The 13,747-nt window shown below is 46.1% G+C and overlaps 1 protein-coding gene across 1 annotated transcript in view; it reads left to right on the top strand.

The window, feature by feature from the left end:
- Positions 1 to 12,463, top strand: part of kcnq3 (potassium voltage-gated channel, KQT-like subfamily, member 3) — a 99,912-nt gene extending 87,449 nt beyond the window's left edge. Inside the window, exons 10-15 of the mRNA XM_020932386.2 lie at positions 9,437 to 9,621; positions 9,698 to 9,797; positions 10,952 to 11,083; positions 11,215 to 11,310; positions 11,620 to 11,707; positions 11,834 to 12,463. Of these exons, the coding sequence (XP_020788045.1) occupies positions 9,437 to 9,621; positions 9,698 to 9,797; positions 10,952 to 11,083; positions 11,215 to 11,310; positions 11,620 to 11,707; positions 11,834 to 12,463 (1,231 nt within the window). The remainder of the gene's footprint in view (positions 1 to 9,436; positions 9,622 to 9,697; positions 9,798 to 10,951; positions 11,084 to 11,214; positions 11,311 to 11,619; positions 11,708 to 11,833) is intronic.
- The last annotated feature ends 1,284 nt before the right edge of the window (positions 12,464 to 13,747 follow it).

Below are 13,747 nucleotides of genomic sequence, written 5' to 3'. Positions count from 1 at the left end.
TTTGTCCTGCTTCTCTCTCTCCCTCTTTTCTTCCCCTCTCTCTCTGTCCATCTCTGTTTGTCTGTTTCCTCCCCTGCCCTCTCTCCCTCTCTCTGTCTCTGTCACTGCTTCTCTCTGTCCTGTCTCTCTCTCTCTGTCTCTGCTTCTCTCCCTCTCTTTGTCCTGTCTCTGTCTCTCACTCTCTCTCTCCCTCTCTCTGTCACTGCTTCTCCTCTGTCTTTCTCTCTCTCTATCCTGTCTCTCTTTCTATTTCTAGACTCTCTCTTCGTCCCCCTCTCTCTTTCTCCCTCTCTCAGTCTCTCTGTCCCTCTCTGTTTGTTCTCTCTGTCTCTTTCTCTCTCCCTCTCTCTCTCTCTCTATACCTCTCTGTCTTTCTCTGTCCATCTCTCTTTGTCTCTCTCCTCTTTTTGTCCCCTCTCTCTCTCACTCTGTCTCTCTTTCTGTGTCTCTCTTTCTCTCCCTCTCTCTCTTTCACCTCTCTCTGCCTGTCTCTCTCTCTCTGTCTCTCTCTCTGTCCCTCTCTATGTTTGTCTCTCTGTCTCTTTCTCTCTCCCTCTCCCTCTTTCTCTTTGTCTCTCTCTCTCTTTCCCCTCTCTCTTTTCTCTCTCTCTCTCTGTCCCTCTCTATGTTTGTTCTCTCTGTCTCTTTCTCTCTCCCTCTCCTCTCTTTCTCTTTGTCTCTCTTTCTCTGTCCCTCTTTCTCTCTGTCTCTCTCTCTGTCCCTCTCTATGTTTGTTCTCTCTGTCTCTTTCTCTCTCCCGCATTCTCATTGTCTCTCTCTCTTTCTGTACCTCTCTCAGTCTTTCTCTGCGTCCCTCCCTCTCTGTCTCTCTCTTTGTCTCTGTCCTCTTTTTGTCCCCCCTCTCTCTCTCTTTGTCTCTCTCGTGTCTCTCTTTCTCTCCCTCTCTCTCTATCGCCTCTCTCTCTCTCTGTCTCTCTCTCTGTCTCTCTCTCTCTCTATACCTCTCTCTCTGTCTGTCTCTCTCTCTGTCCCTCTCTGTTTGTTCTCTCTGTCTCTTTCTCTCTCCCTCTCTCTGTCCCTCTTTCTCTTTGTCTCTCTCGTGTCTCTCTTTCTCTCTCTCTCTCTCTATCGCCTCTCTCTCTCTCTGTCTCTCTCTCTCTCCCTCTCTCTGTCCCTCTTTCTCTTTGTCTCTCTCTCTGTCCCTCGCTCTGTCTCTCTCTCTCTCTCTGTACCTCTCTCAGTCTTTCTCTGCATCCCTCCCTCTCTCTCTCTCTGTCTGTCTCTCATGTCTCTCTTTCTCTTCCTCTCTCTCTGTCGCCTCTCTCTTTGTCTCTCTCTCTGTCTCTGTCCCTCTCTCTCGCTCTCTTTGTCTCTCGCTGTCTCTGTCCCTCTCTCTCTCTCTCTTTCTCTCTCTCCTCTCTTCTCTCTCTCTGTCTCTCTCTCTGCCCCCCCTTCTGTCCCTCTCTTTCTTTCTTTCTGACGCTCTCTCTCTTGCCCACCCTCTATTATCTCTCTATTCTATTATTCTCTTGCTGTCTCTCCTCTCTCTCTCTCTCAGTCCCTCTCCCTCTCTCTCTCTCCGTCCCTCTCTCTCTCTGTCCTGTTCTTGTCCTCCGTTCCCGCGGGACGTGTCGTCTTCGTGTCTTTTCTTCGGGGTGGACACTGTCTGCTCTGACGTCCGCCGCAGGAACAGATTACACTTTCACTTTTAATTGCTCCGACTCCCTCCGCAAACGTGAGGCTATTTTTAGAACGTCTTAAGTCCCGAGTCTCCGAGCGGGACAGAGACAGAGACGTGGACCGGCCCCGGGTCTCGGGTCAAACGAAGTCTCACGTCTCTGTCCTCGTCCCGTCCTTTTGTCTCTCCGTGTGTCCTGTAATCCACTGAAGAAACTCTTAAAGTGACTATGACAGGTTTGACTTTTCGTCTCAACAAAATAAAATCACATTCTTTATTTTACTTTGAAAAGCTCGTAACTTGACTTCCTGCTTGTTACCTGGCAACTCCAGGTCTGTTTTTGTTTTTGAGGAGAGAACAGATTTAGAACATGAACTCTGAGTCGTGTCCTGGACTAAACCTGGACTAAAACTGGACTAAACCTGGACTAAACCTGGACTAAACCTGGACTAAACTTGACTAAACCTGGACTAAACTACTGGACTAAAAACCTGGACTAAAAACTGGACTAAACTGGACTAAAACCTGGACTAAACTTGGACTAAACTGGACTAAACCTGGACTAAAACTGGACTAAACCTGGACTAAAACTGGACTAAACGGACTAAACCTGGACTAAACCTGGACTAAAACTGGACTAAACCTGGACTAAACTTGGACTAAACCTGGACTAAACCTGGACTAAAACTGGACTAAACCTGGACTAAACCTTGGACTAAACCTGACTAAACCTGGACTAAAACTGGACTAAACCTGGACTAAACTTGGACTAAACCTGGACTAAACCTGGACTAAACCTGGACTAAACCTGGACTAAACTTGGACTAAACCTGGACTAAACCTGGACTAAAACTGGACTAAATGTGGACTAAACTTGAATTAAACCTGGAATAAACTTGGACTAAACTTGGACTAAACCTGGACTAAACCTGGATTAAACCTGGACTAAATCTGGTCTAAACCTGGACTAAACCTGGACTAAACCTGGACTAAACCTGGTCAAACTTGGACTAAACTTGGACTAAACTTGAACTCAACCTGGACTAAACCTGGATTAAACCTGGTCTAAATCTGGACTAAACTTGGACTAAACCTGGACTAAACCTGGTCTAAATCTGGACTAAACTTGGACTAAACCTGGACTAAACCTGGTCTAAACTTGGACTAAACCCGGACTAAACCTGGACTAAATTTGGACTAAACTTGAACTAAATCTGGTCTGAACCTGGTCTAAACTTGGACTAAACCTGGACTAAACTTGGACTAAACCTGGTCTAAACCTAGACTAAACTTGGACTAAACCTGGTCTAAACCTGAATTAAACTTGGACTAAACCTGGACTAAACCTGGACTAAACCTGGTCTGAACCTGGTCTAAACCTGGACTAAATGTGGACTAAACTTGAATTAAACCTGGACTAAACCTGGACTAAACTTGGACTAAACTTGGACTAAACCTGGACTAAACCTGGACTAAACTTGAACTCAACCTGGTCTAAACCTGGTCTAAACTTGGACTAAACCTGGATTAACCTGGACTAAACCTGAACTAAATCAGGAGCAAACCTGGTCTAAACCTGGACTAAACTTGGTCTAAACTTGGACTAAACCTGGACCTGGACCTGGACTGGTTGTTACCTAGCAACCACACTGTAAACTCGTCCTGTCCTTTTGTCTCTCCGTGTGTCCTGTAATCCACTGAAGAAACTCTTAAAGTGACTATGACAGGTTTGACTTTTCATCTCAACAAAATAAAATCACATTCTTTATTTTACTTTGAAAAGCTCGGAACTTGACTTCCTGCTTGTTACCTGGCAACTCCAGGTCTGTTGTTGTTTTTGAGGAGAGAACAGATTTAGAACATGAACTCTGAGTTGTGTCCTGGACTAAACCTGGACTAAATGTGGACTAAACCTGGACTAAATGTGGACTAAACTTGAATTAAACCTGGAATAAACTTGGACTAAACTTGGACTAAACCTGGACTAAACCTGGATTAAACCTGGACTAAATCTGGTCTAAACCTGGACTAAACCTGGACTAAACCTGGTCAAACTTGGACTAAACTTGAACTCAACCTGGACTAAACCTGGATTAAACCTGGTCTAAATCTGGACTAAACTTGGACTAAACCTGGACTAAACCTGGTCTAAATCTGGACTAAACTTGGACTAAACCTGGACTAAACCTGGTCTAAACTTGGACTAAACCTGGACTAAATTTGGACTAAACTTGAACTAAATCTGGTCTGAACCTGGTCTAAACTTGGACTAAACCTGGACTAAACTTGGACTAAACCTGGTCTAAACCTAGACTAAACTTGACTAAACCTGGCTAAACTGGAAAACTTGGACTAAACCTGGACTAAACCTGGACTAAACCTGGACTAAACCTGGACTAAACCTGGTCTGAACCTGGTCTAAACCTGGACTAAATGTGGACTAAACTTGAATTAAACCTGGACTAAACCTGGACTAAACCTGGTCTGAACCTGGTCTAAACCTGGACTAAATGTGGACTAAACTTGGACTAAACCTGGACTAAACTTGAACTCAACCTGGTCTAAACCTGGTCTAAACTTGGACTAAACCTGGATTAACCTGGACTAAACCTGAACTAAATCAGGAGCAAACCTGGTCTAAACTTGGACTAAACCTGGACCTGGACCTGGACTGGTTGTTACCTAGCAACCGCACTGTAAACTAATCCAGGCCCGGTCTCCTGTGGTGCAAAAGGGCACATGAACTTTCACTCACAAAGGTTTACCTCCTGAAACACTCACATTCTTTTAACAATCACTCACCAAAAAATCTGCTCCGGTTTATTTTTATTTGTCAAATATTTCGCCTCTGTTCCACCAAAACGGTCAAACTTGTCAAACATTCTTGGGGATTCTGACTTTATAATTTACACTTCAGCTCTGTGGAAGTGTGTGCCTCTGAGACGAGAGCAGCAGCAGCTCTGGACTCGCTCCAGACTCAGACTCACTCAGATGATTCTGATTTATTTGCACTAAATGTCTCTCGTACCTCTGCTGTAATTCACTGTATTGCACTTTACATTGATTTAACTTTGTAATAATGAAAGAAGCTTCAATTGACGACGAGCACTTCAAGGCGCTTCATAAATAATAATTATTAATAAAATAGATATGGTTTTCATGAAAACAGATCGAATTTTAACATCATTTTAACATCATTTTGACAATTACTGGACTGGGTAATAAAGTGTCATCTGCACTTTGTGACAGACTTAGTGCCCAAAGTCTCACCGCCCCATGTCCCACCTGACCTCTGACCTGAGCTCTGACCTGACCTCTGACCTGAGCTGTGTCCTGACCTCTGACCTGAGCTCTGACCTGACCTCGACCTGAGCTGTGTCCTGACCTCTGACCTGACCTGACTGACCTGAGCTGTGTCCTGACCTCTGACCTGAGCTGTGTCCTGACCTCTGACCTGAGCTCTGACCTGAGCTCTGACCTGAGCTCTGACCTGAGCTTTGACCTGAGCTCTGACCTGAGCTCTGACCTGAGTTCTGACCTGAGCTCTGACCTGAGCTTTGAACTGAGCTCTGACCTGAGCTCTGACCTGAGCTATGTCCTGATCTCTGACCTGAGCTCTAACCTTAGCTCTAATCTGACCTCTGACCTGAGCTCTAATCTGATCTCTGACCTGAGCTGTGTCCTGATCTCTGACCTGAGCTTTGACCTGAGCTCAGATCCCAGCTCTTTCCTAAGATCTGTCCTGATCTCTGACCTGAGCTGTGTCCTAAGCTGTGTCCTGACCTGAGTTGTGTCCTGATCTCTGACCTGAGCTGTGTCCTGATCTGACCTGAGCTGTGTCCTGACCTGGGCTGTGTCCTGAGCTCTGACCTGAGCTGTGTCCTGAGCTCTGACCTGAGCTCTGACCTGAGCTCTGACCTGAGCTGTGTCCTGAGCTCTGACCTGAGCTCTGACCTGAGCTCTGACCTGAGCTGTGTCCTGATTCTGACTGAACCTGAGCTCTGACCTGAGCTGTGTCTGACCTGAGCTCTGAACCTGAGCTTGTGAACTGAGCTCTGACCTGAGTTCTGACCTGAGCTGTGTCCTGAGGCTCTGACCTGAGCTGACCTGAGCTCTGACTGAGCTGAGCCTGAGCTGACCTGAGCTCTGACCTGAGAGCTGTGTGAGCTCTGACCTGTGACCTGTGACCTGAGCTCTGACTGAGCTGACCTGAGCTGTGAGCTCCTGATGACCTGAGCTGACCTGAGCTGAGCTGTGAGCTGTCTTTGACCTGAACGACCTGACTGTGACGCCTCCTGACCGTGTCGTGTGGATCTTGTTTCTCTGCTCGAGTCCAGTGAGCAGAAACAGGAGCGTCTGTGATGTGGAGCAGCGGCTCCGCGTCGCTCGTCTTTGATGTTCTGTGGTCAGAGACGCTTCAAGTCAAAATGGAGGATTAACATTCTCCTGTGTCGGGGAAACTGCGGCGCTCAGAGTCCAGGATAAAGACGAGCGCTGTGAGACTCCGACGTCACGAATGTCATCACTGTTTAACTTAAAGGTTCACTTTATCTGAACGGACACTTCCTAAACCCCAGCACCCGCACCGAGTCATGAGCCAGAGCTAGTGCGGCCTCTGCAGCTCAGGGAGGGAAATCTGGAGGTTCTGAGCTTCACACGACGCCTCAACAGAAACTGAGAACGAGACAAACGTGGACGTGTCTCTATCTGGTCCAGTTGTGATTGTGATACCTTTTATAAAACTGAGAGCGCAGAATACGGACAAAAAAACAACGCAATACTTTGAAAATCTAAGAAATAAAAGTATAGGCGAGTTTCATTGTTGACAAAAGCGCGCGTTGCATGCTGGGAATTATTTTGGTCGGCGGCAAGAAACACTAATTCAACATGACGGACGGAGCGAGAAAGCACGTAAAGGATATTGATCCTGGTTATTTATCCACTCTAACGGCAGAGGACCCAAGACCATTTGACCAGAAATTGGTCATAAGCATCGACGGACGACAAATCACCCTTTTCAACCCCGACAAAAGTTGGACCAAACCAAATTTCTGGTCAGAATCGCCAACTACCTGGACAAATATTCACTTGGGTGATATCCACAATGACTTGGTGGAAACTCCTGGGCCATTCACAGCAGAAAAGATGAAAACCTCCAAGAGTCTCGATGTGTTGTTGAACTTGTTGGAGTCCACGGTTTGTTAGGATCTTCTACGTTTGCTCTGCGAATGTTTGAAAGTCGTTTAATTCACCTTTAGCGGTTCTTTTCACTCAGAATACGAAAAAGACATTTTCCTTCTTCCGTGCTTCTATTTGTGCATCCGATAATGCAGCAGGAATTTACCATTATCGGGATAAAATACGCGAGGTTACGCACTGTGTTTGACGCTACCGTTTTTTCTTGCCTCCGACCAAAATATTTCCCAGCAGCAACGCGGGCTTTTAATAACAATGACGTCAGCTGAAACTCGCCTATAAGAACAACCACGCGAAGATACAGATCTGCACACAGCACCACTCTCATGTTTACTCAGTGTCTCGTGCTCTTCTGCGTCTCTCACTGAAGTCAGTCTATATTTAAACTAGGGCCGGGCACATTAACGCGTTAATTTTGCGTTAACTAATTAATGAATTATCACCAACAATTATTTTTCTCCCCTTAATGCAGTTTTTATTATTTATTTTTTTATTAAACATGTGTTGGTCACTGGCTTTTATTTTGAAAAAGTCCATCGTGAGCGAGCCTAGAATGTTGCTTACAGCTGCGGTGCTCACAGGAAACAGAGAGAAAGAAAATGGGATAAACAAACATGGAGAAGGGTAAGAAACTTTTACACAGTCATTTTCATTTTAAAGTTCTTCCAGACGGCGCAGTCGACAGAGCCAAAATCATTTGTAACTAATGCAACGCTGAACTGTCTTATCACCAGAGGTTCACGAGTCTGAAATATCACCTAAACGCAACACACTCTGTTGATGCCGACAAATCATTCAGTGAAACAAGTGGAGCGAAGTTTCGGCCGACCACGTGAAATGCAACGTGTCAGAGCCGTCGCTCCGCACACGCACATTACGTACAGCGGCCATCAAGTGCTTTCGGGGGCACCACCACGTGGTCCGTCGCTCTTCGTCACAACCCTCCTCCCCCTGTGGCAGCCATCACATTCTTAATAACAATAATATATATTCTTGTATGCCTTAACAACTGGCTTTGTGCAGAAAAGTAAAAAAAAAAAAAAAAAAGACAAACTGCACTGACAGTGTTTTCTGGTTGTGTGTTCTGTTTTCTGGTGATTGTTTTTGACTGAGTTTCTCAGTTTTATATCAAACAGGAAACATTAAAGCCCTGACAGTGACGACACATTTCAGTTTTGTATTTTTTTGTAGTTGATTTTTTCAGTTGAGATAAACACTGAATACTTCATTTTACTGCTGCTGGTCACATGCACTTTACTTTTCAATTCAGTTCATTCAAGTCAAACTGTAGGATTTGAAAAACTGCACTGAAATTGGTTATTTTTTTCAGTAAGATTCTCCAAAGGACGAAGTATAAACATGGAGTTTACAGGACTAGAGCCCTGCGACTGTATAAAGAACAACAAAGCACAACAGATGTGGCACTTTTGTTTACATTTCCAATAAAAATGCGCTATACGCTACTTTTACACGATTAATGTGATTAATATTTTAAATTTTTGCCCAGCCCTACTTTAATCACTTTTAAAAACACTTTTCTCTCTACGTGTTTATCATCTTCACTCTTGCGCGACATGCACCAAGTTCAGAGTCATACAATAAACATTTACGAGGCAGTTGAAGACTTTATTCACCTATGATTTATTGGACAAATTTGTAGTTATTACATAATGTGGTCCGGCTGCAGATTGCATCATTTGTTGGACACTTGAATGCCGCTCCTGTAGACGTGTATCTGAAAGTACGTTACATAACTGAGATGGAGATAGGTGCTTCATATTTGGAGTATTGTGTCGTCCCTCACAGCGGCACTGGGATAATGAGCCGTGCACTGTGGGGCAGCGGGGCCTTTCAGGAGACCGGCTCACACACAGGCTCAGGTTGTGTCTGTGTGGGAGAAAAGTGGCTGAGAACGCGTCCTGTCTCAGAGGCTCCGGTTACTCCCTCCAAGACCAACAGGCTCTTATTCTACTGTGTGTGACTGCAGCAGGACAACCGGCTCCGCCTAGACGCAACTGGCCCCACATGAACATAACCAGCCCCATCTGAGCGCAACCCTCTGTGTACAACCCTCTGTGTACAACCCTCTGTGTACAACCCTCTGTGTACAACCCTCTGTGTACAACCCACCAGTCTTTCAAAATGTCAAAGACTCTGATATTTTAACATGTGCAGTAGAACAAAATAAAATCACTTTTATACTTAGCTGTGTATTATATTGTGCAGTGGTCAGACGTGTGGGGCAGGTTGAGAGTTAGGCCAGAGAGCAGGACTCTGGGACAGACACACAGTGTGACAGACGCACAGTGTGACAGACGCACACAGTGTGACAGACACACAGTGTGACAGACACACAGTGTGACAGACACACAGTGTGACAGACACACAGTGTGACAGACACACACGCTCATACAGATCTGAACAGAGTCTACCACACACTTCACTGTGTAGGAGTATCTCAGTAAGAAGAGTAATACACCTGTGAACCAGGAGGTTTGAGGATCTGTCTTCTATAATAAAGACACATGAGCCCATTGTCCTCACAGAAACACCTCATACACTTTGATGTTCTCCTGAACCTGCTGTTGTGTTTGTCTGTAGTCAGAAGCTGAGTCTGCTGGAGCGTGTGCGTCTGCCCAACACTCGGCCCGTGGGGACAGGGAGGAGGACGGGGACAGAGGACACAGTGGACAGTCCGTCCAAGGAGCCCCGAGGCTTCAGTAACAGGGAGCGCTTCCGCACAGCCTTCCGTATGAAAGCCTACACGCTGCGCCAGAGCTCTGAAGGTAACGCAGGACTCTCCTTATGTTCTTAAACACAGTCTGTGTTTAGTGACACGTTCTGACCTCTGTGGGCTTCCAGACGCAGGAGCTCTGGCAGATCTGGAGGAGAGGGGCTTCCCCCCGGACATCCTGATGGAGGAGACCATCCCAGCACTGAAGCTGGTCATCAGAGCGGTCAGGTCAGTGCACTCTGCAGTGTGTCCTGTCATCCTCACAACATGATGGATACTTCTGTGTAAGCTGGACCATATGTCCAGGTTTGAGCCCTGAATCCCAAGTCCCAGTAGATTTACCCAAAATCATTGATGGTTTAAAAGTGAGATGATTAGTCCCACTTCTACAGTATATAAGACATGACCCAGGTGACAGTTTTTCCACACTTCAGATATTTAAGTCAATGATTTACAGAACTCTGTCTGAAGTGCAGGAGCTACTTGGATGAGTGGTGAAATGTATTCACTCTCAAAGACTTTTTGTTCAGTAAGAGAGTCACATTTTCTTTGACCATAGTCCTCACATGAACGACTGAGAGATTTCACACATTTATGTAAGACAGGCCAATTTTACATTATAACCACAGGAGACATAGTTGATTAGACTGGCTGTGCTGACATCACAGTGTGAAGTGCATGTTACATAACTTTGATTTCTTGTTCATGTCAGCGTGGCACATTATTCTAATGAACGAAATACATCACGACACTCACATGTGTGTCCAATTTACAAGAGGCTTTACAGGGAGATAGATATCAGCAGTGTGTGTATGTGTGTGTTTGTGTGTGTCTCTGCATGTGTTTGTGTGTGTGTGTGTGTGTGTGTGTGTGTGTGTGTGCGAGCATGTTTGTGTGTATGTGTGTTTGTGTGTGTCTCTGCATGTGTGTGTGTGTGTGTGTGTGTGTGTGTGTTGTGTGTGTGTTGTGTGTGTGTGCGAGCATGTTTGTGTGTGTGTGTTTGAAGGCACAGTGTGCACCGTGTGCTCATCCCGCAGCCTGAGTCCGGTGGGAGCTGTGATTAGGCCTGTCCATTATCTGCTGAGTCAATACTTTTCAACAGGTGGGCCGGACCTACACAGTGTACGTTTCACCAGCGGGTCCAGGGGCCCACACAGGCTCCAGAGATCACAGCCTAAAATCTCACACGCATCACTAATGCTCATATTTTACAGTTATTTTATGTTGGGTAAACAAATAAATGTATGACGCAGTAAATGAACAAATACACAAAACAAATATTAGATTTCAACATGGACCTGTGGTGGGTGCACACAGCTCCTTTGTATCTTTAAATGCACAAAACTGCACTTTTGGATGAGTTTGTTTGTTGTGTATTTCAGAATCATGCAGTTCCTTCTGAATAAGAAGCGCTTTAAGGAAACTCTGAGGCCTTATGACGTCAAAGACGTGATTGAGCAGTACTCGGCTGGACACCTGGACATGCTGTGCAGGATCAAGTACCTCCAGACCAGGTCAGGTCTAGTCAGAAGTACATGTGTCTGAATCTATTATTCATCTTTAGAGTAACATTACATCATTTTGTCAAATAAAATGAGAGATAAAAAGACAAATATTTACAAAGAACTGTGCAATTATTTTACAGGATTGACATGATTCTGGCTCCTGGACCCCCCTCCACACCCAAGAGCAAGAAACCACAGAAGCCACCTTTCACTTACCCAGCCAACCAGTCCCCCAGGTAACGCCCCCCCAACCAGTCCCCCAGGTAACCCCCAGGTAATGTCCAGTCACCAACCAGTGTGACAGGTGATGTTCAGTCATCCAGCCAGTTCCCAGGTAATGTCCAAGTACTCATTCAACTGGTCTCCAAGTGATGTCCACATACCCTGCCCACGAGTCCCGCAGGTAATGTCTGTGAGTCCCCAGTCCCTTTGAAACTGTCCAATAAACTGTCCAAGCAGTCAGTCTCTGGTAATATTTATCCACGGAGCTGCCCACTTTTCCATGTAATGTCCAGTGTACGCAGCCAATAGAGTTTGTGTTTCAGGCATGAGACGTACCTTTCCAAGACGGCCTCGTTGCCAGATTCTGAAGACCAAAGCATGATGGGTAGATTTGTCCGAGTAGAAAGACAGGTGAGTCCCGTGGGTGACAAAACGTGCTGAAGTTCATTAGAAAGAAAAGCAAAGAGAAACAGATGAACCCAAGAGTCTTTAATCTGTCTCTGTACACTGATCTTGTTCTGTTGTCTGCTGTTCCAGGTGGAGGACATGGAGAAGAAGCTGGACTTCCTGGTGGACATGCACATTCAGCACTCGGAGCAGCTGCAGGTGGACTCCGCTGGGACCGCCCACATGACCCTGGAGGGGGGCGGGGACATCCGACGTCTCTTTTTTAACTACTCTGAGTCTTACCCCCACATTGCCTATCAGGAAGCACTGGGCAAGGCCAGCCAGAACTTCAGCAAAGATCGTAAAATCAGCCGCGAGCAGACGGCCCCGCGGCAGCTGCTGGGTCCCATCCCCACCTACACCGAGAGGCCCACAGTGCTGCCCATCAGCTCTCTGCAGGACGTGTCTGTGCTGTCAGGCAGGACCTCAGGGGACGCACGGAGGAACGAGTCTCCTCTGTCTTTGCTTTCAGTCAACCACGACGAGCTGGAGCGATCGCCCAGCGGCTTTAGCATCTCAGCTGAGCGGGACTGTGAGGAGGACCGGGCCGGCGAGCTGGGCGCCGAGCCGGGCCTGAACTGGACCAGACCTAGACCCAGTTATCTGGCTGAAGGCGAAACAGACACAGACACGGATCCTTTCACCCCGAGTGGAGGGCCTTTACCGATGTCATCCACTGGAGAGGGCTTCGGTGAGGCCGTCTGGAGCACACCGCCCTGAAACACCTTAAAGCCACACTGCGGAACACCCTGCCTCTAAACCCACACGTGTCTGTGTGGGTCCCAAAGCCAGACGGTGAGCGGCGCAGCTGCTGGAGCCGGCTGGGGCAGAGGCGCCTTACTGCCCCAGAGCCGAGCTGCGGAGTCCAGCCTGAACAGAATCTCTTTTATAAAGTCCAACTTTGTACAGCGCATTGGCCAGGACACAACGAGCACTTTCCACATGGCACAAGTCAAACTCAACTGCACCGACCACAGACACGGGCGGAGGTCAGGAGCGCCAATCACCACAGAGTGACCAAAACAGGCAACGCAAGCCCCACGAAATAAACCCAAATAAGTAGCAATACATGTCTCTGCCCAATATATTTACGAGTGCATTGACAGCAGCTTTCAAACATGATCAGCTTCTTTTTCAGTCATTACTGTTTAAACACCACTTTTCAACATGAAAGAGTCTGTTTTGCTGAAGGCTGTCTCCATGGAGATGTCACCTGGAATATTCCACACTCGCAGATCAGCTCTGATCTGACTTGATTTGAAACTGAATAATGGTGAGATGGAAAGATTTAATGCCATACTGTGGAACATTCCAGGCAAAGCAATGGCATTTCTATGGAGACAAGCAGGTGACAAACTTCCCACCAGGAAAGTTCCAGAGGGCACTTGAATTTGCTTCTTGAACAAATGTAGCAGGCTTTGTCAAGGGGGTAGAGCCTAAACACTGCAGTGTGTTCCAAACTCGTACAGTCTTAGTGAAGTTTAAAGAGCATATGACAGAGTAAAGCACTTTTTCACTAAAACACAGTTAACATCATTTTATCCTTGTCAAAAACAGACAGCAGATACAACATAAAGGTAATTCCATAACTGTTACCTCGGGATTATAATGTAGACAAGGCTGAAAACTTGTCTAAATTACACAATAGTTATGATTAGACTAATACAAATAAGCGTCAACACTTCTGTTCAGTTAAATGGAGGTTTAAAGTGTCCTTGTGCATAAATTATCTCTGCGTTTTGGACGGAGTTTCCCATGTAGATGACGTAGGCAGAGGAATTTGGTTTTAGAATTCACCACAAGTTTTTGTACTTTTCTTCTCAACCTTTTTTTAACTGATGGAAAACTATGACTACGTTTACACTAAAAAGCTTTGCGTCTACACGCGTTGTTTCTGTGTCCGCGAGCCTTCCTTATCCACACAGCTTTGAGCGTATTTGTTTACGTTTTACAAAAACTAAATTTAAAAGTGCATGACTCATTTGCATAAACTGAATGCTCAAA

This window comes from Boleophthalmus pectinirostris, unplaced genomic scaffold (assembly GCF_026225935.1).
Source record: "Boleophthalmus pectinirostris isolate CB_2022bp ecotype Guang Dong unplaced genomic scaffold, ASM2622593v1 HiC_scaffold_16, whole genome shotgun sequence".
In the NCBI taxonomy this organism is placed as follows: Eukaryota; Metazoa; Chordata; class Actinopteri; order Gobiiformes; family Gobiidae; genus Boleophthalmus; species Boleophthalmus pectinirostris.
This window is presented reverse-complemented; position numbering and strand designations above follow the sequence as displayed.